The 27,525-nt window shown below is 49.2% G+C and overlaps 1 protein-coding gene across 1 annotated transcript in view; it reads right to left on the bottom strand.

Annotated features, from left to right (window-relative positions):
- HSPB7 (heat shock protein family B (small) member 7) overlaps positions 1-25,499 on the bottom strand; it is a 55,293-nt gene extending 29,794 nt beyond the window's left edge. Inside the window, exon 1 of the mRNA XM_078642542.1 lies at positions 25,174-25,499. Within this exon, the coding sequence (XP_078498668.1) occupies positions 25,174-25,351 (178 nt within the window). The 5' untranslated portion in view covers positions 25,352-25,499. The remainder of the gene's footprint in view (positions 1-25,173) is intronic.
- Positions 25,500-27,525: the final 2,026 nt, after the last annotated feature.

A 27,525-nucleotide genomic window follows, 5' to 3' on the forward strand; every position in this document is an offset into this window, starting at 1 on the left:
AACTGAACAGACACAGACTAACGGAAGGGTTCTGCCACATACTCCTGGCCAATGGAGGGCTCTAGTTTAGTCCACAAATCCAGGACCCAACTAGCTACATACTATGACAGCTTCTTGACATCTCACAATCACAATCATATATGCAGTGGCGGCTCCTCCGTAATGGCCGAAGAGCATTGCCCGAATCGTCAGAGTCAGTCCAATAAAAAAATGTTAATGAAACAATATAATTTTCTTTTCTTTGACTGATTCTGACATGCGTGCAGGGCGGGGCTGGGCCATGACAGACAGATGGAGGCACTTAAAAGTGTGCATGTCTGTTTGGCCAGCCGTCCTAGGCTGGCCAAACATACTTGCGTAATTCTATTTTTCCAACCCAGCTGTGTTCACAGCCGGGTTAGAGAAATGCCACAGGCTCACAGGCAGTGTCTGAGCGGCAGATCAGGCCGCTCAGACTAATCCTGGTGCTGCTTTCGGAGAGCAGCGCCAGGATTGCCTGAGCAGCCTCTGCCTTCCCAGAGACTGCTGAGAGAGCTCAGAGGCAGCGGTGGCCTACGGAGACTGTGGGCAAAAGGTACATTAAAAAAAACGTATTATTTTTCCCTCACCGTCCCCCCCACCTTGTCCCACCCCATCCCCCATCCCCCTCCCCCCACCTTCATGTTGTGGCAGCTGCCACTGCATATATGGGATGATAGTAAAAAATATCCATCTCAGCCGATATTTCCACAATCTCCCATTTGAACCAGGCACGCCACGCTCAGGACCATACACATTAAACAAAAAATGTGTGAATGGACCACCCAGTGCAGTAACCATCTTAGTGAACTATAATTATAAAAAATACAATAAAGGGATGTGCAGAGCTGTTTAAAGCTGGCAGCTTTCTGAAAACCATGAAACTGCACAGTCTCTCACACCTCTTCATACATCACACGGCTAAGCACTATCTCACATTACATGATAATCACACGTATGTGGTCATCACGCATGACATAGAAACACTTCCCAATTAGGATCAAAAGAAAGACAACACCCTTCCAACCTCACACCCTACACGGTGTAGCATGCTACTCTTGTAGGCATGTGCTTCTTTGCCTAATATTGGAGTAGCAAGTGCAATATACATTTTACAATACAATAACCTTTTTCAGGTAAGAGCTCTTGGCTCCTGAAGAACCTCCAAACTCTAACAAGTGATATCCTCCTTGGAGAAAATGCAGCAATCTAAAGAACGCATGTGCCTTGCCAGTCTAGTACTGCTTCAATCCTTTATCGGGCCCAACACAAGCAAAGAAAATGGACCTCATCAAGCCCGGTTGCATTCTGAAAGGCACACACAACTGATGTAAAATGCTCCCCATGCTGTCCGTCGAGGTGCCACTATTCCCCGCACATCCACACATATCGCTCTACCTGTCGGCCTCTTGGCATAGTGACATAGGGGGCCTCATTTATGAGCCCTTGTGTCAGTTTTGCGCTTCCGGGGCGTAAAACATGGCTCCTGTTGCGCACTATTTACAAAGTGACGCATCTAAGCAGATGCGTCACTTTGTAAACCCCTACGCTACATTATACCTGCATCAGGTATAATGTATGCAGGGGGGTGTTCCCCCGCAAAAAGCCTCGTAAAAGTGACGCTGTTAAATCTACGAGATTTCACTGCGTCACTTCTAGGACGCTATTGCGTCAAATTTTTGACTGAGGCAGGCCCTTTCACATGGGGATTTCCCCATGTGAAAGGATGCATTGCTGGAGTTGCGTCACTTTTGTGACACACTCCAGCAATGAGTCACTTTTTCGCCATACAGATACGTCAGAAATACTGACGTATCTGTAACTCCTTGCAACATGATCCGTCATACAGTAAATATGACGCATCAGGTATATCGCAAGGAGTGCGCACTGAGAAGTGACGCATCGCTGCTTTCACGCAGCAATGCGTCAGTTCTCATAAATGAGGCCCAAGATATCTTAGACAGTGATCCCCTCAAAGCAGTGCTACAAGTGGGCAGGTACTGCCAGGTCTACCCTTCATTAATTTGAAAACGAGATCACCAGAACTTCTTAGCTGTGGTGCAATACTTTTAGTGGGAGAGTACTGGCAGCTCTCTGGAGCAAAACGATTCTCTGGAGTAGTGAGTACTTACACTTTATATTTTCATTCAAGCAATGAACTAAAGCGAATTAAGGACAAACCATCGTAGGTGATGGCTGAAGGTCTGCAAAGAGGGTGACCGCACTAAAGTCCACGGACGAACGTGGTCCCTCAAGAGGATTAACATCACTAAAAAGAGGGAGACATCCTTCAAACAATGGTGAGTTGACAGTGAGGCCTGCTGCTTCCCTGTCTTCAAGGCCTGAACTGCTTCCTCCTACAAGATTCATTGGCCTAAGGCACTGCAGTGCGGAGGGCAGCCCCTTGTCTGCCATCATTGTCCAAGTTTACCCAACGTGAGAGCCAAATCGGGTTATCATCCCCTATCTCTGCAAACTGCCCGGTGGTTTCCTGACACCTCCCAAATGTATAGTGGTGGGGCTTCTGAGGGAGCTACACATAGGCCCTTCTCAATTTGTGGGATCCCTGAGGGAACTCTACATGTGCTTGGTGGGCAGATCACTTCAGGCCTCTGATGTAACAGCCATGATATCGCAGTGTCACTATCTGCAGTGACTGTGAGAGTTGTCGGATTGGCCTTCTTCTTGCACAAATGGGTGATATTTTTCTCATGTGTGAGAACATAAACTTTAAAAGGTTTGCTATATGTGTACTTATAAGTGGCCCGTTGGCATCCTATTTTTAGGTGGAGCACCTACTTCCCCATAATGGCAATAATATGGCCTTCAGACAGGCTCCATGCTCTGGCCAGCACCCAGTCCTCTGTGTCGTAGGGCTGCCAACAATGCAGACAGTGCGAAAGTATTACCAATTATGGCCCTGCTTCACGCTTCTGGCCTACCCAAGAGCAACTGGACCAATGTGATCAGTGTGGGACTGATGTCATCATTTCGACCCCATTTATGGCTTTAATTCAGTTTTGTTGTGATGAGGACACATTATTTTCAGGGCTGCATCAGCTGGCTCATTGCCTGCACTGGAAGACTACCCTTGCCACCTCACGACAACCATGTGGCATCTATCCCAGGAGGCTTGTTTCTGGTCCAGGGAAGACCTGGTTTGGCAGTTCGGGCTGGACTTTTCCCATGAGGACTGATTTGCATATGGTTGGGTCTGAACTGGGGTGGCGAAGTGAGCTGAAGAACGATGATGTATTCAACCCAGATCTATGAATGGTGGTGTTTGAAAAGTTTCAGCGCTCCGTCCATCATCTCCTTCTGTTACCCTGAAACCGGTCCCAGGATGCTTGTTTCCGTCCAGAGAAGACCTGGCTTGGCAGTTCGGGATTGACTGTTTCCATGAGGAAGAGGGTAAAGACTGATTTGCATATGGCTAGGTCTGAACTGGGGTGGCGAAGTGAGCTAAAGAACGATGATGGATTCATCTCAGAACTGTGACTAGGGGTGGGTGTTTGAAAAGTTTCAGCGCTCTATCCATCATCTCTTTGTGTTTGCTTTATCTATCTAGGCTAGGCAGGAGGTAGACAAGAGTTTGCCCTAGTCCTTCTGAGGTTACAGTATCTCTGTACTCTCTGCATTGCGTCGTGAGCAGTGCAAGTGGTGAGTCCTGCCCACCCTGTGGCTGCAAGAAGAAGAGAAGACCTGAGATAGGCCAAGAAAAGGAGGTCTGCCTCATGCTACAAGGAGTTCTGTACAGACCTTGGCTGCACTGTCCCGGCCCTGCCTGTATGGTGGCAGCTTGCCCAGCAGAAGGCTCTGATTTCTGGTCCTGCCTAAGATAGCACTTGTGCTATCTTTTTAAAGACACACTGTTAGCTTACAGTGGGCCTAACGCCACCCATTGCTTAAGATAGGTTGGCTCTCATTTGCTTGTTTCTTATTTGTCCACTTATGTGAGCTTTCCTTCCTCTTCTGGTGTTTGTTCCTCCCCTGGAGCATTATTTGTATTATTCCACTGCTCCATTTTCAGGCTCTACTTTTTTGTTTTTAGTTAAGAACTCTTACATTATATTTTGTCATGCTGCACATCAGCATGTACTACTGTAGAGCAAAACTAAAAATAATTGACGAAAGCCAATAAAATAGATTTATTGGCGATGCCACTGCTTGTTGAATCAGTATCGTTATCTGTCACAGTGCCTTTCACCTTCCTAACCCCAACTCAGGCCAAGTCCGTCCCCCTCCAAGTCCTATCCTACAGAAGGAGCCGGAGGGAGTGAGATTCTGAAACACTGCTCAAGTATGTGAGTAAAAGGAAGAAAGTATTTTTTAACACAGCTTATGGTAAATAAATTCAATTCCTTGCAAAATAAAGCTTTGCAAGGAATCAGCAAGTGTCCTTGTACTGTATTGCATATATATATATATATATATATATCACTTTCTATACCCCTTGTGAGACTATTACAGAGCTCTGAAATTACTCAGTTTCATGCTTGCTTAGCTCATCCTGTCCTGTTTTTTTTGTTGTTTTTTTAACATATTATAAAATAAGGGCAGTCCCAGAATTAAAAAATTACATTCCTGGATTGGATGATCTACTGGACTCAGGGGTCATTGCCAACTGATGGTGGGCTCGCAGGACAGGTGCAAGCCGGATTTGCCGCGTTTTTACATTTTTGCAGGCTTCCAGGAGGGTCCCAATTGACTGACAGGCTATCGGTGGGGAGGGGAGGGGGGAGAGCGCCTGGGCAGTCGTGGGGGAAGCCAGGTGGGTTAAAAGGGAAGCTTTTCCCCTTCGCAACTTACATGGTTTCTTCCCTGCCTGGCTGCCCCCAATGACCGACGACAAGCGATCCCCACTGCGCCCAAGGATCAGCATCTTTCCGCCCTCCCATCTCCCTTGGATAGTTTCCTTTTGGTGGAGTTACGGAAGGATTCATGTTTGAACACAAAACAGGTGGACAACCTTGGCATCAGTGATGGAAGTGCAGGCGAATTCAAATTGGAATTAGGACGTCTTTTGGCTTACATCGGGGCTGGGGGTGCCATGGAGGTGTAGAGAAGGGCTCAGGACGCCCACGGCAGTGATTTTCAATAGTCTGTCATTGAACTCCGTTACATGGCCCAAGAGGATGGCGGGAGATGGCGACTGCACCAGGGGACCAAGGTAACCAGGCCATACCTTGGTCTCCCATGGATTTCCCATTGGGTGCCAGGGGGGGAATCTCTTTTGGGTAGGCTCTGTTATGGTTGTGTTTGGGGGTCCATACTTCATGCTGGCCCACGCTCCCTCTATGTTGAGGGGGCAGGTGAGATGCCTTGTGATATGAAAATACTGAAGTACCTGTGATAGGGGGATCACAGACCCCGAATCCTCTGGAATAGTCGATGCCATGGTGCCTGGGTGGTGGACAACCATGAATCCTTACGATATGTGGTCAGGAGATGGCATGTATTTGTTTACCTGTTAAATCATGTTGATGTAAATATTGTATATATGATGCAAGAATTCTGGAGAATTTGTTAATGTTGTGTTTATGAAGTTGTCATAAATACGACCTGAGAATTGTTATATTCTAAAATGCAGAAATGTCGTCAGCTTGTCTCTATCACTTTATGCATTCGAGTGACTTCCAACCTTGCGGGGGAGCTAGGGTGGCGTGGAACCCCATTTATGGGATCATTTTGGACAGGCTTGGGTCGGTCCCCCACCTGTCTCTCATGGAATTGAGAAACTCAAGAGCTCGGGCACAAAATAAGGGGTTTGAGCTGATAATGAACAGCACCTGCTACAACTAGAATCACAACATTGCTAGTATTTTTTTACCTGCATAAATTGTAATTTGGTGTAAAACCGGTGACTGCTTTAAACGGATGGTACGTACTCCCCCAGTATCATTTGAGAGAGGTGCTGGTACACTCGATTAAGAGAATTCAGTGCCAACGGAGAGGTACTGCTACTCTACCTTTCAAATGACAGAAGTTCTGTTACGCAGTATCTAGCCATTTAAAGCAGAAAGGCCAGTAAAAATATAGGTAGAAGAACGTTCACCTTGCAACACATTGTGAGAATGTCCCCACTTGTACATTTCTCTTTTTAATATTTAAAATACATTTAGTATTTTAGACACTGGAACTCCTTCATAGTTGTCTTCAATAGAAATTAGATTTGTAGTTTCATCTGTTCAATAAATTCTTATTGACAGTTGACATTGATTCCAAAACAAAAAATCAAAATTTGAGGGAAGAAATTAGATCTATGCTTTTAAATGTCCCCTAAACGCTATGTTTGGATTATTTTAGAGTTGCAAGTACGGGCTACACTTGGGCTGCTACCTGGTCTGCTTCATTTGGGATTATACTTCAGCAGCAATGGGCTTAGGATGGGTATCAAAATCTGGCAACACAGCTGATCATACATCCTCTATTTGTCCCCAAATACCCCGGGTGGTGAGGGATGTCCTATTTCATCCACCTGGGCCTGCCTTTAGTGCCGCAATGTATCTCTGGTGCTGAAGAGGGATTCTTGTAGCAGAGTTTGCCTCTACTGTCCCTGCCAAGCTGCTCATGTCCCCAAGTGTGCCCTCATTGTCCCTGAAGTTATCCTCCTAGAGGTGTAACGGATGCCCCCGCAGCCCCCATGGTGCGGGGTGGGGCCCACACCATTCACCTCAAAGGGGGCCCTACGGCTTGCCAGCTGCAAACAAATAAAACACTCAGAAGCAGCAAGAAAGTTAGGGAATGGGTAATAGGGCTCCCCTCACCTTAAAGTGTGGAGGTACCCTGAGGTTTTGTTACGCCACTGTTCCCTCCTGCTTCCCACTGTGCCTCTCCTTTCCATGAAAATGCACAAGTGCACCTGGATGTACCCCGCACCTGTCCTTGAAGAGGGATGGTGTACAAGCGTTCTCACATTATTGATAAAGAGCATCCTCTACGTGAGGAAGCGGTGTGGCGCCGCAGCCAGGGCGACAGACGCTGGATGCTGGGGATCACGGTTCGATCCCTGACTCCGGAAGCAGCGGTCTGCCCAGCACCATGCGACTCTGGGCAATAGCTCGCTTAATCTTTCCAACGGCCCCCCGCGCCGAGATACCCCTTCGGGGGTGATTTGTGTGCTATACAAGTACTGGATTTACATTTTACAGCTGCACTAAAGAGGTAACCCTGTACATGACTGTGCCGCACAGTACCTAAAGAGGCATCCCTTTACGTGAGTGTGGCCCATATGACCATGAAAGGGAATGTTTGAATGTGAGTGTCCCCTTAGAGTCCTTGAAGAGGCGCTCGTTTATCTGAGTGTGCCTGTTTCCTCGTTGCTTTTTACGAGACACAGTTTCAGCCGAGTGTGACCCCAATGCTGCTGAAGAGGCACTCCTTTATCTGAGTGTCTTCATAGAGCCGTTGGTGAGGCACTCCTTTATCTGAGTGCCCCTTCAGAGTCATTGAAGAGGCACTCCTTTATCTGAGTGCCTTTCAGAGTCCTTGAAGAGGCACTCCTTTATCTGAGTGCCTTTCAGAGTCCTTGAAGAGGCACTCCTTTATCTGAGTGCCTTTCAGAGTCCTTGAAGAGGCACTTCTTTATCTGAGTGTCCCTTTAGAGTCCATGGAAAGGTACTCCTTTATCTGAGTTTCCCTTCAGAGTCCATGGAAAGGCACTCCTTTATCTGAGTATCTTCCTAGAGTCCTTGAAGAGGCACTCCTTTATCTGAGTGTCCCTTAGAGTCCTTGAAGAGGCACTCCTTTATCTGAGTGTCCCTTAGAGTCCTTGAAGAGGCAGTCCTTTATCTGAGTGTCCCTTAGAGTCCTTGAAGAGGCAGTCCTTTATCTGAGTGTCCCTTAGAGTCCTTGAAAAGGCACTCCTTTATCTGAGTGTCTTCCTAGGGTCCTTGAAGAGGCACACCTTTACCCAAGTACCCATTTGGAGTCCTTGAAGAGGCACTCCTTTATCTGAGTGTCCCTTAGAGTCCTTGAAGTGGTATTCATTTTGTCTGAGTGCCCTTCAGAGTTCTTGAAGAGGCACTCCTTTATCTGAGTGTCTTCTGAGAGTCCTTGAAGAGGCACTCCTTTATCTGAGTGTCTTCTGAGAGTCCTCGAAGAGGCACTCCTTTATCTGAGTGTTCCGTTAGAGTCCTTGAAGAGACACTCCCTTATCTGAGTGTCCCATTAGAGTCCTTGAAGAGGCACTCCTTTATTTGAATGTGTCTGCTCCCTGTTGTTCCTTAAGGGACACACTTGAACCTGAGTGTGGCCCCAATGTTGGTGTACAGTACAGGTGTATGCCACACGCCACCTAGAGAGGCACTTATGCAACTAAGTGTGTTCCATCTGGCCCTAAACAGGCATTCAAGTACCCTACTTCCCAGGAACAGGCCTCATGTATGTGTGTGCCCCCCATGAAAAGGCACTCCTATACCCGAATTTGCTCCTACTCTCCGTGAACAAACACTGCAGTCCCTGAGTGAGAAGTAGACTGTCCCAGGACACTTGGGTAAGTAATGTGACCTTCATCTATGCAGAGTAAGGCACTTCTATTCCTTACTGTGCTTGCACTGGACTGAAGTGCCACACTTGTACTTGGGTATGCCACCGCTGTCACTAAAGAGGCACAAATGTACCTAGGTGTGTCCATGTTGCCAACTAAGAGATACTGTTGTAACTGAGTCTGCCACATGCCACTGAAGAAATATTCCTGTAGAGCTTTGGCTGTCTAGGAAAAGGCATACCACTACATAAGTTTGTCGCCACTACTCTCAAAGAGGTGCTTCTGTACCTGAGAGTTGCAAGTGGTCGCAAAGACATCAAGGAACTATAGGGCACCATGTTCAAAGAATGCATTAAATAACAAGCATTTACAATGCAATGGTTTCGCCTTTGGAAAAGTTAGAGTTATTGGCATTGTAAATGACAAAATTTGTATTTATGTGTTGGTTTTGAAAACAGATAAATAAATGGCATTGTCATTTACATTGCCATTAGCTTAATCTCTGCAGTCACTCTGCACTCTCTAGCACTCCCTACTCACTCTGCACTCTCTAGCACTCCCTAGAACTCCCTACTCACTCTGCACTCTCTAGCACTCCCTAGCACTCCCTACTCACTCTGCACTCTCTAGCACTCCCTAGCACTCCCTACTCACTCTGCACTCCCTATGCACTCTGCACTCCCTATGCACTCTGCACTCCCTATGCACTCTGCACTCCCTATGCACTCAGCACTCCCTATGCACTCCCTATGCACTCTGCACTCCCTATGCACTCTGCACTCCCTATGCACTCTGCACTCCCTATGCACTCCCTATGCACTCTGCACTCCCTATGCACTCTGCACTCCCTATGCACTCTGCACTCCCTATGCACTCTGCACTCCCTATGCACTCTGCACTCCCTATGCACTCTGCACTCTAGCACTCCCTAGCACTCCCTACTCACTCTGCACTCTGCACTCCCTACTCACTCTGACTCTGCATTTCCCATGCACTCTGCACTCTGCACTCCCTATGCACTCTGCACTCTGCACTCCCTATGCACCCTGCACTCCCTATGCACTCTGCACTCCCTATGCACTCTGCACTCCCTATGCACTCTGCACTCTGCACTCCCTATGCACTCTGCACTCTGCACTCCCTATGCACTCTGCACTCCCTATGCACTCTGCACTCCCTATGCACTCTGCACTCCCTATGCACTCTGCACTACATATGCACTCTGCACTCCCTATGCACTCTGCACTCCGCACTCTGCACTCCCTATGCACTCTGCACTCCCTATGCACTCTGCACTCCCTATGAACTCTGAACTCCCTATGCACTCTGAACTCCCTATGCACTCTGAACTCTGAACTCCCTATGCACTCTGCACTCTGAACTCCCTATGCACTCTGCACTCTGAACTCCCTATGCACTCTGCACTCTGAACTCCCTATGCACTCTGCACTCTGAACTCCCTATGCACTCTGCACTCCCTGTGCACTCTGCACTCCCTGTGCACTCTGCACTCCCTATGCACTCTGCACTCCCTATTCACTTCCTATGCACTCTGCACTCCCTATGCACTCTGCACTCCCTATGCACTCTGCACTCCCTATGCACTCCCTATGCACTCTGCACTCCCTATGCACTCTGCACTCCCTATGCACTCTGCACTCCCTATGCACTCTGCACTCCCTATGCACTCTGCACTCTGCACTCCCTATGCACTCTGCACTCCCTATGCACTCTGCACTCCCTATGCACCCTGCACTCCCTATGCACTCTGCACTCCCTATGCACTCTGCACTCCCTATGCACTCTGCACTCCCTATGCACTCTGCACTCTGAACTCCCTATGCACTCTGCACTCTCTATGCACTCTGCACTCTGAACTCCCTATGCAATCTGCACTCTGAACTCCCTATGCACTCTGCACTCTGCACTCCCTATGCACTCTGAACTCCCTATGCACTCTGCACTCCCTATGCACTCTGCACTCACTCTGCACTCCCTATGCACTCTGCACTCCCTATGCACTCTGCACTCCCTATGCACTCTGCACTCCCTATGCACTCTGCACTCCCTCTGCACTCCCTATGCACTCTGCACTCCCTATGCACTCTGCACTCTGCACTCCCTATGCACTCTGCACTCCCTATGCACTCTGCACTCCCTATGCACTCTGCACTCCCTATGCACTCTGCACTCCCTATGCACTCTGCACTCCCTATGCACTCCCTATGCACTCTGCACTCCCTATGCACTCTGCACTCCCTATGCACTCTGCACTCCCTATGCACCCTGCACTCCCTATGCACTCTGCACTCCCTATGCACTCTGCACTCCCTATGCATTCTGCACTCCCTATGCACTCTGCACTCTGCACTCTGCACTCTGCACTCCCTATGCACTCTGCACTCCCTATGCACTCTGCACTCTAGCACAGTCTTGTACATAGCACTGAGGCCAGTTATGAGGACCTCTGGGAGCAGCGTGTGGTGTTTCATTCTTGTAAGCAGTGCTGAAGCCGGTGAGGGGACCTCTAGCTAGGAGCAGCGTGTGGTGTAGCAGTTTTGTACATAGCGCTGGAACCGGTGAAGCGGGCCTCTAGGAGCAGTGTGTGGTGTTTCATTCTTGTACATAGTGCTTTAGTCAGTTATGTGGACCTCTAGGAGCAGCGTGTGGTGTTGTCGTCTTGTACATAGCTCTGAAGCCAGTTATGGGGACCTCTAGGAGCAGCATGTGGTGTTGCAGTCTTGTACATAGCGCTGGAGTCTTGTTCATAGCGCTGGTGACGGGACCTCTAGGAACAGCGTCTGGTGTAGCAGTCTTGTGCGCAGCACTGAAGCCGATCTTGGGGACCTCTAGGGGCAGCGTGTGGTGTTTCATTCTTGTATATAGCGCTGGAGTCTTGTTCATAGCGCTGGTGACGGGACCTCTAGGAACAGCGTCTGGTGTAGCAGTCTTGTGCGCAGCACTGAAGCCGATCTTGGGGACCTCTAGGGGCAGCGTGTGGTGTTTCATTCTTGTACATAGCGCTGAAGCCAGTTATGGGGACCTCTAGGGGCAGCGTGTGGTGTTTCATTCTTGTACATAGCGCTGGAGCCGGTGAAGGGGGCCTCGAGGAGCAGCGTATGGTGTTGCAGTCTTGTATGTAGCACTGGAGCCGGGGAGGGGACCTCTAGGAGCAGCGTGTGGTGTTTCATTCATGTACATAGCACTGAAGCCAGTTTTGGGGACCTCTAGGGGCAGCGTGTGGTGTTGCAGTCTTGTACACAGCGCTGAAGCCAGTTATGGGGACCTCTAGGAGCAGCGTGTGGGGTTTAATTCTTGTACATAGCGCTGAAGCCAGTTATGGGGGCCTCTAGGAGCAGCGTGTGGTGTTGCCGTCCTGTACATAGCGCTGAAGCCAGTTATGGGGACCTCTAGGAGCAGCGTGTGGGGTTTAATTCTTGTACATAGCGCTGAAGCCAGTTATGGGGACCTCTCGGAGCAGCGTGTGGTGTTTCATTCTTGTACACAGCGCTGAAGCAGGTGAGCTAGGCGCAGCGTGTGGTGTTTCATTCTTGCACATAGCACTGAAGCCAGTTATGGGGACCTCCAGGAGCAGCGTGTGGTGTTTCATTCTTGTACATAGCGCTGCAGCCGGTGAAGGAGGCCTCTAGTAGCAGTGTGTGGTGTTTCATTCTTGTAAATAGCTCAGAAGCCAGTTATGGCGACCTCTGGAAGCAGCAAGTGGTGTTGCAGTCTTGTATATAGCGCTGGAGCCAGGAAGGGGACCTTTAGGAGCAGTGTGTGGTGTTGCAGTCTTGTATATAGCGCTGAAGCTGGTGAGGGGACCTAGGAGCAGTGTGTGTTGTTGCAGTCTTGTACATAGCACTGGTGACGGGACCTCTAGGAGCCGCGTGTGTGTAGCAGTCTTGTACATAGCGCCGAAGCCAGTTATGGGGCCTCTAGGAGCAGCATGTGGTGTTGGAGTCTTGTATATAGCGCTGAAGCCAGTTATGGGGACCTCTTGGGGCAGCGTGTGGTGTTGCAGTCTTGTATATAGCGCCGGGGAGGGGACCTCTGGGAGCAGCGTGTGGTGTTTCATTCTTGTACATAGTGCAGAAGCCAGTTATGGGGACCTCTAGGGGCAGTGTGTGATGTTGCAGTCTTGTACATAGCACTGAAGCCAGTTATGGGGGTTCTAGGAGCAGCATGTGGTATTGATGTCCTGTACATAGCGCTGAAGCCAGTTATGGGGACCTCTAGGAGCAGCGTGTGGTGTTTCATTCTTGTGCACAGCGCCGAAGCCAGTTATGGGGACCTCTAGGAGCAGCGTGTAGTGTTGCAGTCTTGTACATAGCGCTGGAGCCCGTGAAGGGGGCCTCTATGAGCAGTGTGTGGTGTTTCAGTTGTGAGTGCCACCTCTTATTTTATGTCATTTCTTCAACTATTCTGTTTGTATCCTGTAACTTTGTAAATCTCCTCTAGTAACATACTTGGCTATATTGTAAAGCGCTCTGACATGGGTAAAGTCCGCGCTATATAAAATTGGATAAATAAATAATACACAGCGCTGGAGCCGGTGAGGGGACCTCTAGGAGAAGCGTGTGGTGTTGCAGTCCTGTGCATAGCGCTGGTGACGGGACCTCCAGGAGCAGCTTGTTGTGTAGCAGACTTGTACACTCAAAGCCAACATTGGGTAAAAGGGACCTCTAGGAGCAGTGTCCGGTGTTACTGCTGTGATCGGGACATATTCGCAGAGCGTTGTACTGCTGCCTCGCACACTTCTCTTGTGCTGGTGTGTGACCTCTAGTCACTACTGATGCAACTGCACCAAAGCGCCTAACTATTGGGCAATAAACATAACATTAAGAGAGTATAGTGAAATCCGGTTAACATGTTTGTATGGCCGGTTCAAATGCTGCGGGATGTGCCCCAGTGTTTTGTATTTATCAATGAGAAAGGATGCATTAAAGTGGTGTAGTGTGCACGGCGCTTGGAAATGTGAAAGGCATCGGCAATAACACAACCATTGTTTACAATGCATACTTAAAACACGCGAGCGCACGCGCGTGGAATGCATTGGAAATACAGGGCGCGCAAACACGCTCTGAGGCAGGCACACAAAAACAACACACGAACGCTAACTGGGCACAGAGCGCAGGCACGCTTACGGACACATTTTAAAAGTGCGCTTTAGCCAGAGTGGTTGGCGAGAGCCAACCACTCTGGCTAAAGGCACTTTTAAAATGACGAAAACATCATGGGACAAAAAAAATATATATACACGCCCACAGCCACATGACGTCAGAAAAGAGGCAGGATGAGAAAAACATCGGCGAAACGCCCACGAATCGCCTCGAACGATGACAGGCAGATCTCACTTCCAATGGCTAGCCTCCATTTTTGGAGGTAGCCAATGGGAGAGTGAGGCGGTGCCCAAGCCACAATACTCTAACAAAAGATTTCGACCTGTGCCGAAAAGCTGCGCGGCGCAGCTTTTCGCCAGGTCGAAACCTAAAAAGGGTTTCAATTGCGAATGTATCCGTATTTTCCGAACCGACATGTATTAATAGGTCAGTTTACAAAATACAGAAACACAGTGGGCAGTAATTCGACATACCTCATAAATATTTATGAGATTGGTTGGAAATTGTGATCCACTACGAGTGGCTACAAACACAGTAGCATGCTGGGATCAGCAGACCACCATGTCTGAGACTTACTTTTTTTCTTTTTTAATGTAGCTTTTTCTCTAGAAGGAAAACGGGACAACGTTTTTAAAAAAGAAGAAAATTAAAATATTTACAAACTTTTTTTACACCTACTGTAGAATTATTTTTTTTACCATTGACAAAGGGACCCCTTGGTGACCCCTTCCAGTTTGCAAACAAGTTACCTCCCTCTATGGGTGTGTGGTAAAATATTAATGCTTTGCGACTAGCAGTACATAATTTGTAAAATAATGAGTGCCGGTACCCAAAGCCTGTTGCCGATGTAAATACATTTTGGTGTGCTTGATGGTAAGGAGCATAGTCTTAAATCCACCTCCTGGCTCTTTAATCCACTATCAGACACTCCTTGCTCTTTTAACTCACTCTTGCAGGTTCCTGCTTTCTCCCTTTGTGATGATGTCCGTGTTTCTCTTCCTCTTTCGGCTTTGTATATTTCTCCCTCTCTTATTCTCGGGAAATGTCCGATAAGAAAAAATAAGTGCCCAAAAATGAATGCCAGTAGGCCCCACTGGCAACCACTGGCTCAGATTAAGCACTGCTAACTAGATTTTGGTTCCAAAACATGAATACATACCTTAATGAATTGGTATTTGGAAAGAATGCCCTTAAAACGCCCCTACCAAATAGCATTCCTTAATGCTTACTAAACCCATTTAAGGATATGGAGAACATTTTACAAACTGTTAAATGTGCTTAGTACATTTTAAAAATGTGTTTTAGTGGGCGCAACCATTCAGAATTACTGAATGTGAGGTTTTGTAATTATTAAAGCACTTTGTGCATGAAGCCCTTCTGTCGATGGGGAGGGGGTGGAGAAATGGAAAGTGCTGGGAGAAAAAAGGGTTTGTCGAAAAACTATGCACTACAACAATATTTAAAGAATATCAAAACAAACCCCAACAGTCTTTAAATACAAAGCATTCCAACTGTGAAAATGGTAGCAAAGAGGATTGGAAACATATAGCAGTAAAGTAAATGCAAAACAGTGGAAATCAGTTTCAGCTCTGGTTGACCTCCAGCTATGACTTTTACATCAATAAAAAGATATGTGATAGTTTGAGGTTATCACAATCCCAATAGGTAGATATAATGGCTGAGTTAGCTCTGAAAAAGTGCACAAATACGTAATTCACGTATTGACTATGGGAAAAAGACATTTTGAAATCAATTAAACATTATCATGTTTATGAATTTGTAAAAAGGAAGAAAAAACGAGGTTGTAACTTAAAGAGCAAAGTATGTATTGTAACCTAAGGGAAATGTTGGGTATAGTCTGGACTGAAGCTGTTTTTAAAAGTGTGCACATGTATTACGTTTCCATATAATCTTTCTTGGATATAAAACAAATTGTTTTTTGTATGATGTTTTCGTGGACACTGGAATTCATATGTGTTGATTTAGAACATCACCAAGAAAAAATTGAATGTATATGGCAGGTAGATTCCTGCTTATCTTTGGTGGAGAAGCACAAGGCCACAGATAACTGAAAAAATCTGAATTCTTCTTCTTTACTCTTAGTAAGCATGATGCTGTGTAATATTTTAGCATTCATGCAATACAGTGCTGCAAAATTCCCTGCAGGGTTGCGCTGCACTCACCAACTTTTTGTTAAAGCCGGGCCTTAGTGACCACAGGCTGGAAATAGAGACTGGGTGACACAGCTGAAACCCGAAGCCAACAATTGTGCATGCAGGGGGCTAACCAACTGATGTTTGTTTTGGACCCTGGTGAAGACTGTGGATATCTGATACATAATATGTGCCGAAATGTCAACTAACTCTATGTTTACACTGAACTCTTTGACCCCCACAGGATCTGGAACACAGTGTGCTATTCGTAACATGGCTCATGGATAAGTTGGTTCTCAGTTAAACCATTTTTGACGTGTATCATAGGTCCATTCGCCTTGTAATTTAATGTATTTGTACACGTGAGAGCTGCACCCACCCCTTGCAGCAACTTTTAATAATGTACCTGCCTTACAATAGAATTCCTCGATATATAAACTAACGTCATTGTGTTATGGTCAGTTCATTGTTTGCATGGAAGAGACATGGCCTATAAGATAACATTCTGACATGAGAACCTGGTGACATGGTTCAAATAGGCACTGAATTGAACATGGTGTGATTCCTGGCAAGTTACTTAATCTCCATCTGCTTAAAAATGGAAATATATCAAATACAATTATGGAATTGTAAGATGCGAATCCCTGCTTGATCTACATGGTCTTGTTTCAACTCCCTACACTCCATTCTATTGTGCAACACTGCACTGTCCCATTACTAAGCTCATGCCATCTAAAACACCAGTACATTCATATAGTCATACTTCGACAGTAAAGATATATAACTCCTTGCACTACCGGTCGCCCTAAAAGAGTATCATGCATGTCTTGCATCCAGATTTTATCTCAACTGCACAAACGTAAGCCCTTCTGTCCAGGTTTCACCATTTGAATAGCACAATTCTGCCATTTGTTCGACACAATTATAATTTTGGAGTCAGCATTTACTTATTTTACTTGCAACTCAACTGTGTAGCGCCCAGAAGCAATTGGTGAGGCCTCCTAGCACTATAGGCAGTGTAGATTGTGCGTTTTCGCATGACTCGTATTGCTGGTTTGCCTCGGCGTGTGGTGCCTTCTGACGATAATAACACATGTCTGGCATTCTAATGTATTGTGCCGTGCGTCCTCTTGATTGGACGCCGGTACACCCCAGTGTGCGCGCTCTTTAAAAATACACATTACGTGCGTCAAAAGTCACGCGTGCGCGAGCCTGGCCTTGATTATCTCAGAAGAGATGTTAACGGAACCAATCAAGCGTCCCAGTCACTGCCATCAAGAGGGCCGCTACTGTGCACAGTTTGCCCTTCAGTGCCCTCCAAGGAGAGCAAACTGCTCGCGCGCCATTCCCTCACTGCTGTCGCGTCAGGGCCCACGCAGCATCCTGCAGGATCCCACAGCAGACACACCTGAACCAATCTCTGTCGGATATACAACCAGTGCCCCTGCACCGATCCCTACCGGAACTACAGCCAGCGCCCCCAGTCCCTGCAGAATCTACAGCCAGTGCCCCCTATCCCTGCAGAATCTACAGCCAGCGCCCCCTATCCCTGCAGAATCTACAGCCAGCGCCCCCAGTCCCTGCAGAATCTACAGCCAGTGCCCCCTATCCCTGCAGAATCTACAGCCAGCGCCCCCTATCCCTGCAGAATCTACAGCCAGCGCCCCCAGTCCCTGCAGAATCTACAGCCAGTGCCCCCTATCCCTGCAGAATCTACAGCCAGCGCCCCCTATCCCTGCAGAATCTACAGCCAGCGCCCCCAGTCCCTGCAGAATCTACAGCCAGTGCCCCCTATCCCTGCAGAATCTACAGCCAGCGCCCCCTATCCCTGCAGAATCTACAGCCAGCGCCCCCAGTCCCTGCAGAATCTACAGCCAGTGCCCCCTATCCCTACAGAATCTACAGCCAGCGCCCCTGCACCACTTCCAGTAGGACCCAAAGCCGTCACCCCTGCACCACTCCCAGTAGGACCCAAAGCCGGTGCCCCTGCACGTCCCCCAGTAAGACCCAAAGTCGGCACCCCTGCACCAATCCCTGCCGGAACAACAGCCAGTGGCCCCAATCCCTGCAGAATCTACAGCCAGCGCCCCTGCACCACTCCCAGTAGGACCCAAAGCCGGCGCCTCTGCAACACCCCCAGTAAGTCCCAATGCCGGCGCCCTAGCACCACTCCCAGTAGGACCTAAAGCCGGCACCCCTACACATCCCCCAGTAAGACCCAAAGTCGGTGCCCCTGCACAATTTCTTTCAGGAACCACAGCTAGGGATTCTCCACCATATCTACAAGACACCCAGGACAAGGACTCCAGGCCATATTGCACACTCCAGGTGAGAAAGCAAAAGACACACAATTGATGAACGGAATGCAGAACAAATCAAAACATTCACCCCCAGTCAAGAGATCTGGGTTAAATCCATCATTATTTTGCTCACCATGCCACCCCAGTTTCAACCCTGCAATATGCAAATCAGTCTTGACCCTGTGCCTCATGGGAACAGTCCAGCCCGAACTGCCAAGCCAGGTCATCCCTGGACCGGAAAAAAGCATCCTAGGACCGGTTTCGGGGTTTCACCCCTCATCAGCCCGGATAGCTTGAATCCAGTGGCACAGTGAGCCGATTAGGACGGGTATGCCCAGACATGGGTCCCGTGCCCTCCATGCCACTGGAGTCTAGCTATCCTGGCTGATGAAGGGTGAAACCCCAAAACCGGTCCTAGGATGCTTGTTTCCAGTTCAGGGAGGACTGGCCGGGCCGTTCGGCTAGACTGTTCCCATTGGGCGCAGGATCAAGACTGATTTGCATATGGCTTGGTTCAAACTGGAATGGCAGGGTGAGCAAAAAACGATGGATTTAGGCCCAAATCTCTGTACTGGGGTGAATGTATGACATTGTTCTGCATTCTGTCCATCAATTGTTTCTTTTGCATTTGTCACCCCAAGTGGTACGGGTATGCCCAGACGTGTGTCCCGTGCTCTCCATGCCACTGGAGTCAAACTATCCTGACTGATGAGGGCTGAAAGCCCGAAACTGTTCCTAAGATGTTTGTTCCCATCCAGGGAGGACCTGGCCAGGCAGTTTGGCTGGACTGTTCCCATTGGGCGCAGGATCAAGACTGATTTGCATGTGGCTTGGTTCAAACTGGAACAGCATGGGGAGCAAAAACAATGATGGATTTAGGCCCAGATCACTGTACTGGGGTGAATGTATGACATTGTTCTGCATTCTGTCCATCAACTGTTGTTTTTGCATATTGTACACTCCGGAAGTATTCCCTGCAGGGTTCTAAGACATCACTTCTCCGTCCTAAGACAGGACTTCTCCGTCTTCCCCAACGTGACCCCATAGCGAGGCCACTGCACCATTCAGTGTAAGACCCCACAGGCAAAGAGCCTCTGCACCTTTCCCTGCAAGGCCCCACAGCCAATGTCCCTGCACCATTCCCTACATGATGCCGCAACCAGCGCCTCTGCACCATTCCCTGCAGACCCCACATCCAACGTGCCTGCACCATTCTGTGCATGACTCAGCAGCCAGAGCACCTGCATGATTCTAAGATGCCACCGCTAGTAGCTTCTGCATCAGTCACTGCAGACTCCACAGCCAGCATCCCTGCATGACTCAGTAACCAGCGCCCCTACATCATTCTAAGACCCCAGATCCAGCGCCTTTGTACCATTCCCAACAAGACCCCACATCCAGTTCCCCCGCATCATTCATTGCAGGACCCCAAAGCCAACGTCCCTGCATGACTCAGCAGCCAGCGCCTCTGCATCATTCTATGACCCCACAGCTAGTAGCTTCTGTATTATTCCCTGCAGACCCCACAGCCAACGTCCCTGCACCATTCTGTGCATGACTCAGCAGCCAGCGCCTCTGCACCATTCTCTGCAGACCCCACAGCCAACGTCACTGCATGACTCAGCAGCCAGTGCCTCTGCATCATTCTATGACCCCACAGCTAGTAGCTTCTGTATTATTCCCTGCAGACCCCACAGCCAACGTCCCTGCACCATTCCATGCATGACTCAGCAGCCAGCGCACCTGCACCATTCTCTGCAGACCCCACAGCCAACGTCCCTGCATGACTCAGCAGTCAGCGCCCCTGCACCATTCCCTGCAGACCCCACAGCCAACGTCCCTGCACCATTCCATGCATGACTCAGCAGCCAGCGCACCTGCACCATTCTCTGCAGACCCCACAGCCAACGTCCCTGCATGACTCAGCAGTCAGCGCCCCTGCATCATTCCCTGCAGACCCCACAGCCAACGTCCCTGCACCATTCCATGCATGACTCAGCAGCCAGCGCACCTGCACCATTCCCTGCAGACCCCACAGCCAACGTCCCTGCATGACTCAGCAGTCAGCGCCCCTGCACCATTCCCTGCAGACCCCACAGCCAACGTCCCTGCACCATTCCATGCATGACTCAGCAGCCAGCGCACCTGCACCATTCTCTGCAGACCCCACAGCCAACGTCCCTGCATGACTCAGCAGTCAGCGCCCCTGCATCATTCCCTGCAGACCCCACAGCCAACGTCCCTGCACCATTCCATGCATGACTCAGCAGCCAGCGCCCCTGCACCATTCCCTGCAGACCCCACAGCCAACGGCACTGCATGACTCAGCAGTCAGCACCTCTGCATCATTCATTGCTGGATCCCATACCCAGGGCTCTTGCACCATTCCCCACAGGACCCCTGCACCCAGAGTTGTTGGATTAGGGCCTAAAATAATCCTTATCCACGGTTTTTATCTGCAACCGGCCCTGCAGTTCCCTCACAGGCAGTGGCTGCACACCGCTCCCAGCAAACTCATTGCTACCGGCGACTCCGTGACATTCACTACATGACATCTACTAAGAGCGTTCCTACAACACGCATCCTCAGTTCCGCCTGCACTGATTCTACGTCTCACACAGCTCGAGTACACCATGCCCTGCCCCTGCGGCGCACTCGGAGGCCGCTCTCATGCATCAGCCCTCACAGCTCTCAAACACAGCACTCTTATAACTCCGACAGCAGCTAGCGCCAACCTAACACTCCTACATCATCCCCTACAGCTCTCCGAAGAGAAGACAGCACGGTGGAATCACTCCCAACAGCACCCACAGCACTCCATGCCATGTTCAAGTGCTCTTGAAAGACAGCACTCTGTACAGATCCCCTACAGCTCTCTACAGGCAGCAGGGTGGCATGGATAACCACAGCACTGCTACATCAATCTCCACAGCTCCTGAAAGAAAGACAGCTCACTAGTGTCAACCACTACAGCTCTCTACAGGCAGCAGGGTGGCATGGATAACCACAGCACTGCTACGACATTCTCTACAGCTCCTCAAAGAAAGACAGCTCACTGGTGTCAACCACTACAGCTCTCTACAGGCAGCAGGGTGGCATGAATAACCACAGCACTGCTACGACATTCTCTACAGCTCCTCAAAGAAAGACAGCTCACTGGTGTCAACCACTACAGCTCTCTACAGGCAGCAGGGCGGCTTGAATAACCACAGCACTGCTACGACATTCTCTACAGCTCCTCAAAGAAAGACAGCTCACTGGTGTCAACCACTACAGCTCTCTACAGGCAGCAGGGTGGCATGGATAACCACAGCACTGCTACGTCAATCTCTACAGCTCCTCAAAGAAAGATAGCTCACTGGTGTCAACCACTACAGCTCTCTACAGGCAGCAGGGTGGCATGAATAACCACAGCACTGCTACATCAATCTCTACAGCTCCTCAAAGAAAGACAGCTCACTGGTGTCAACCAGTACAGCTCTCTACAGGCAGCACGGCGGCATGGATAACCACAGCACTGCTACGTCAATCTCTACAGCTCCTCAAAGAAAGACAGCTCACTGGTGTCAACCAGTACAGCTCTCTACAGGCAGCAGGGCGGCTTGAATAACCACAGCACTGCTACGACATTCTCTACAGCTCCTCAAAGAAAGACAGCTCACTGGTGTCAACCACTACAGCTCTCTACAGGCAGCAGGGCGGCTTGAATAACCACAGCACTGCTACGACATTCTCTACAGCTCCTCAAAGAAAGACAGCTCACTGGTGTCAACCACTACAGCTCTTTACAGGCAGCAGGGTGGCATGAATAACCACAGCACTGCTACGTCAATCTCTACAGCTCCTCAAAGAAAGACAGCTCACTGGTGTCAACCACTACAGCTCTCTACAGGCAGCAGGGTGGCATGAATAACCACAGCACTGCTACGTCAATCTCTACAGCTCCTCAAAGAAAGACAGCTCACTGGTGTCAACCACTACAGCTCTCTACAGGCAGCAGGGTGGCATGAATAACCACAGCACTGCTACATCAATCTCTACAGCTCCTCAAAGAAAGACAGCTCACTGGTGTCAACCAGTACAGCTCTCTACAGGCAGCACGGCGGCATGGATAACCACAGCACTGCTACGTCAATCTCTACAGCTCCTCAAAGAAAGATAGCTCACTGGTGTCATCCACTACATCTCTCTACAGGCCGCAGGGTGCCATGAATAACCACAGCACTGCTACATCAATCTCTGCAGCGCCTCAAAGAAAGACAGCTCACTGGTGTCAACCAGTACAGCTCTCTACAGGCAGCAGGGTGGCATGAATAACCACAGCACTGCTACATCAATCTCTACAGCTCCTCAAAGAAAGATAGCTCACTGGTGTCATCCACTACATCTCTCTACAGGCCGCAGGGTGCCATGAATAACCACAGCACTGCTACATCAATCTCTGCAGCGCCTCAAAGAAAGACAGCTCACTGGTGTCAACCACTACAGCTCTCTACAGGCAGCAGGGTGGCATGAATAACCACAGCACTGCTACGACATTCTCTACAGCTCCTCAAAGAAAGACAGCTCACTGGTGTCAACCACTACAGCTCTCTACAGGCAGCAGGGCGGCTTGAATAACCACAGCACTGCTACGACATTCTCTACAGCTCCTCAAAGAAAGACAGCTCACTGGTGTCAACCACTACAGCTCTCTACAGGCAGCAGGGTGGCATGGATAACCACAGCACTGCTACGTCAATCTCTACAGCTCCTCAAAGAAAGATAGCTCACTGGTGTCAACCACTACAGCTCTCTACAGGCATCAGGGTGGCATGAATAACCACAGCACTGCTACATCAATCTCTACAGCTCCTCAAAGAAAGACAGCTCACTGGTGTCAACCAGTACAGCTCTCTACAGGCAGCACGGCGGCATGGATAACCACAGCACTGCTACGTCAATCTCTACAGCTCCTCAAAGAAAGACAGCTCACTGGTGTCAACCAGTACAGCTCTCTACAGGCAGCAGGGCGGCTTGAATAACCACAGCACTGCTACGACATTCTCTACAGCTCCTCAAAGAAAGACAGCTCACTGGTGTCAACCACTACAGCTCTCTACAGGCAGCAGGGCGGCTTGAATAACCACAGCACTGCTACGACATTCTCTACAGCTCCTCAAAGAAAGACAGCTCACTGGTGTCAACCACTACAGCTCTTTACAGGCAGCAGGGTGGCATGAATAACCACAGCACTGCTACGTCAATCTCTACAGCTCCTCAAAGAAAGACAGCTCACTGGTGTCAACCACTACAGCTCTCTACAGGCAGCAGGGTGGCATGAATAACCACAGCACTGCTACGTCAATCTCTACAGCTCCTCAAAGAAAGACAGCTCACTGGTGTCAACCACTACAGCTCTCTACAGGCAGCAGGGTGGCATGAATAACCACAGCACTGCTACATCAATCTCTACAGCTCCTCAAAGAAAGACAGCTCACTGGTGTCAACCAGTACAGCTCTCTACAGGCAGCACGGCGGCATGGATAACCACAGCACTGCTACGTCAATCTCTACAGCTCCTCAAAGAAAGATAGCTCACTGGTGTCATCTACTACATCTCTCTACAGGCCGCAGGGTGCCATGAATAACCACAGCACTGCTACATCAATCTCTGCAGCGCCTCAAAGAAAGACAGCTCACTGGTGTCAACCAGTACAGCTCTCTACAGGCAGCAGGGTGGCATGAATAACCACAGCACTGCTACATCAATCTCTACAGCTCCTCAAAGAAAGATAGCTCACTGGTGTCATCCACTACATCTCTCTACAGGCCGCAGGGTGCCATGAATAACCACAGCACTGCTACATCAATCTCTGCAGCGCCTCAAAGAAAGACAGCTCACTGGTGTCAACCAGTACAGCTCTCTACAGGCAGCACGGCGGCATGGATAACCACAGCACTGCTACATCAATCTCTACAGCGCCTCAAAGAAAGTCATCTCTCTGACCTCATCCACTACAGCTCTCTACAGGCAGCGCAGCGGCATGAATAACAACAGCACTCCGACGTCATTCGCTACAGCTCCTCAAAGAAAGACAGCACTCCGGCGTTATTCCCTACATCTCCCCTAAGAGGCACTATCACGTTATACCGTACAGCGTTCCAAAGACAGCACTCCAGCGTTATTCTCTACGTTTCACTGCGTCATTAAGCACAGCTCACCAGTCTCCACGTGCGCGCCATTCCTTATAGCATCGGGCCTGGCGCTTCGGACCCATTCCACATGGGCACGCCACAGCTGGTGCTACCGCACAATTACGCATTCACTGACAATCACGACTCCAGCACCGACCCCACGCACCCAGTATCGCCAACAGCGCCACCGAGTTGTGTGCCAACCACCTGACGCATCCCATGAACTCTAGTCTAGGGATTCTGAAGGAGGGCAAAACTCGCCAGTGAACCCCGAAGGCTTCTTCCTGCCCCCCCGTCCCCCCAAAAAAAAGGTCCCAGAGAGAGAAGGGTAATTTTATGACCTCTATTGGATTGATTTCAGGCTTCTAGGATGTTCAGATGAGAGAAACTTACCTCGACATATGAGGGGCCCATTCTTTGGCCTCAAATAGGCCCCCCAAGGAGAGAGAGGAGAGAAAGACTCACCTGTGTAGCAATAGAGGAGCGCTGGGCACCGGCATAGCCACAGTGTTATGGTTCCTACTATAAGGAAGCACAATGGTCTCCTAGTTTCTGTCTGAATTATAAAATACAGCAATAATCGGGGTTCGATGGACCCTCATGCCTCTGGGCCTTGGTGCCACTGCACCTGCTCCACCATTGAAAGCTACACCTCCGGAAGTTCCCAAAGAGGTCAAACGTTTCAGGTGAACCCCAGTGGTTCGTTTTAGGACCTCTTGTCTTTTTAGATGAGAAAGAAACTTAGCCACCAACCCCAGGGGCTCGTTCCGGGTGGTCTGCAAGTTTCTTATACATACTTACCTTTCCTTCCAAGCACTGTCGAAGTTTCCAAATAAGACAACACTTTGCCTGCGAACCCAATTGAGCCTAGTGGGGGCGAACAGGCATTTCCAAATGAAGACACGCAAACTTGCCTGGAAACCCAAGGGCCTCAGTGCGGGGCCTCCGGAAGTTCCCAAAGTCATCGCCAAAAATGCCAAGGGTCTTCTCCATGTACTGATCCCGGGGTGGCAGCGAGGAGGAGGAAGACGAGGACGAGCTCTGCTTGAAGCTGTGCTCCTTTCGGAAGGCAGAGGTGGATTTCAGGCTCATTGACGAAGGAGGGCTTGGAAGAGATTGGTGAAAAAATGAGGTCTAACCAAACCGTGGCGGCCGCGATGACTCCGTGAGGTGCCTCTGAGCCGGAGCGGTTCCAGGTGGCTGGGCTGCCTCGCTGTGCTCTTATAGCCGAGTGAATAAAACACGGGCCCGGGCAGCTGTTGGGTTTATAAGGCCTCGCCGGGCAGACATCCAGCCTCTTCTATATTTAGGAGGCCGCTGCATCTCTCAGGCAGCTGTGGAAAGTTTTTGTGATGAGAGGTTACCGGGCGCCCCGAACCGACGCAGGGTGGGGGCTGTGATCTCACGCCGAGACCGACGCCAGGCCAGGCTGCGTCTGTGTGAGGCCACGGGCAGCAGGCCTGCCGCCAGGCTCGGCCCCCGCTCCCGGAGCACCGGAGAGAGGAAACTATTTTAAAAGCGTTTGTTCCCGTGAGGTGACCCCGAGCAGTGGCGTAATGAAACGTGAGGGCCCCCCTGCAAATTACATGCAGCCCCCCCTTCCAGACCCAGTCTGAAGCTCTCAGGCCAGGGTCCTGCGGGATGGGACCCCGGAGGTGGGAGGCCTCCCGCATCGCGGGGGGCTGTCGGTGCTTTGTTAGGCCTGTGGACCCGAGGACGCCAATGGAAAAACAAGTTTTTCATTGGGCTCCCCAACCCTGATGCCTAAGGCCCCGGCCCCTCGTTTTTCTACTAATGAGGGGGCCTGAAACGAGATTTTTTATTTTTTTTTATTTATTTATTTAATGCATTTATATAAAGCGCGTACTTTACCCGAAGGTGTCAGAGCACTGTACAATAGAACCAGTTACGTTACATGAGAGAACTGTTGCAGGAATAGAACAAACAAAAATAGCATGAACAGACTGTACAAGCAAAAGTAAGAATAAATATGACAAATTTTACAATGACTAAAGAACTTCCTGGCGAACAATAGCAGGCCGTAGAATTAAAACAACGCAGGCAAAAGGAACACAATTTCAAACGCAGCAAGCACAGGATGTATAAGCAACAATATAAACATATGTGACAAATTTACAATGACTAAAGAACTTCCTGGCAGGGTCTGAGAAGGAGGGAATTAGTTCTGAAAGTGTCTTTGGAATAAAAGAGATTTGAGGTCCGCTTTGAAGATCTGGATGGAGGTGATGGCACGGAGCGAAGGAGGAAGCGAGTTCCAGGTTCTCACCGCATTACCTGAGAACGATTGTGCCAACAGTTTTTCTCTTTTGAAGGAGGGGGGTTCAAGAAGGCACTTTTCCACATTCCGAGAAGGTCTTGAGCCTCCAGACGGTCTGAGTTTATTCGCCAGATAGCGAGGGGAGGAAGAGCGCAAAGCTTTGTTAGGCGCGCTGGAACATTGTGACCATAGTAATTTCAATGCGAACAATCAAAACAGTGCTCCAAGAGTAGGGATGTCAACCCACATCCCCAAGTAAACATCAAATAGAACAACATTTCTGAGCACATGCAATCTTTAGTCCAAATCAAAGTACTCCAGAAGTCTTCAGAATCTTCCAATCTTGTCTTTTAATCAGATAGTATATTTCACACCAGCCTCGAACCTGCCACCAGCCTTGAACTAGCCAACACGTGTTTCGTCTTCCGGTGTCACCCTACGACTCCATCAGGGCTGTTTGTTCTTTCACGTAGTGTGTCTCTGACTCATATGTATCATATCCTTATTATTTATAATCAATGTGTCACTATCAGTTGTGGTTTATAGGGGTCTAAGTATCCAAGGAGTCAGACGCCTGGCTTCGATCGACTGACACGGACCCATACTCCGTGCTGAGGAATTGTAAACGCTGGCCCACACTCGGTAGGTGGCAACCAGATTCCTTGGATACTTAGACACCTAGAAACCACAACTGATAGTGATACATTGATTATAAATAATAAGGTGTGAAATATGCAATCTGATTAAAAACACAAGATTTAAAGAACCTGAAGACTTCTGGAGTACTTTCATTTGGACTAAAGATTGCATTTGCTCAGAACTTTTGCTCTATTTGATGTTTCACATACATGTCAATAGCTGCCTCGTTTTCATTGTGGTCTTGTATGAAATTTCTATGTTTTTAGGTTATGTGTAACATTTCATAGTACGTGCACAACGTGCCACTTTGGGCCTCCTTCTAACACCGCCTCACTCCAACCGCTTTGCT

This window comes from Lissotriton helveticus, chromosome 5_1 (assembly GCF_964261635.1).
Source record: "Lissotriton helveticus chromosome 5_1, aLisHel1.1, whole genome shotgun sequence".
Classification (NCBI taxonomy): domain Eukaryota; kingdom Metazoa; phylum Chordata; class Amphibia; order Caudata; family Salamandridae; genus Lissotriton; species Lissotriton helveticus.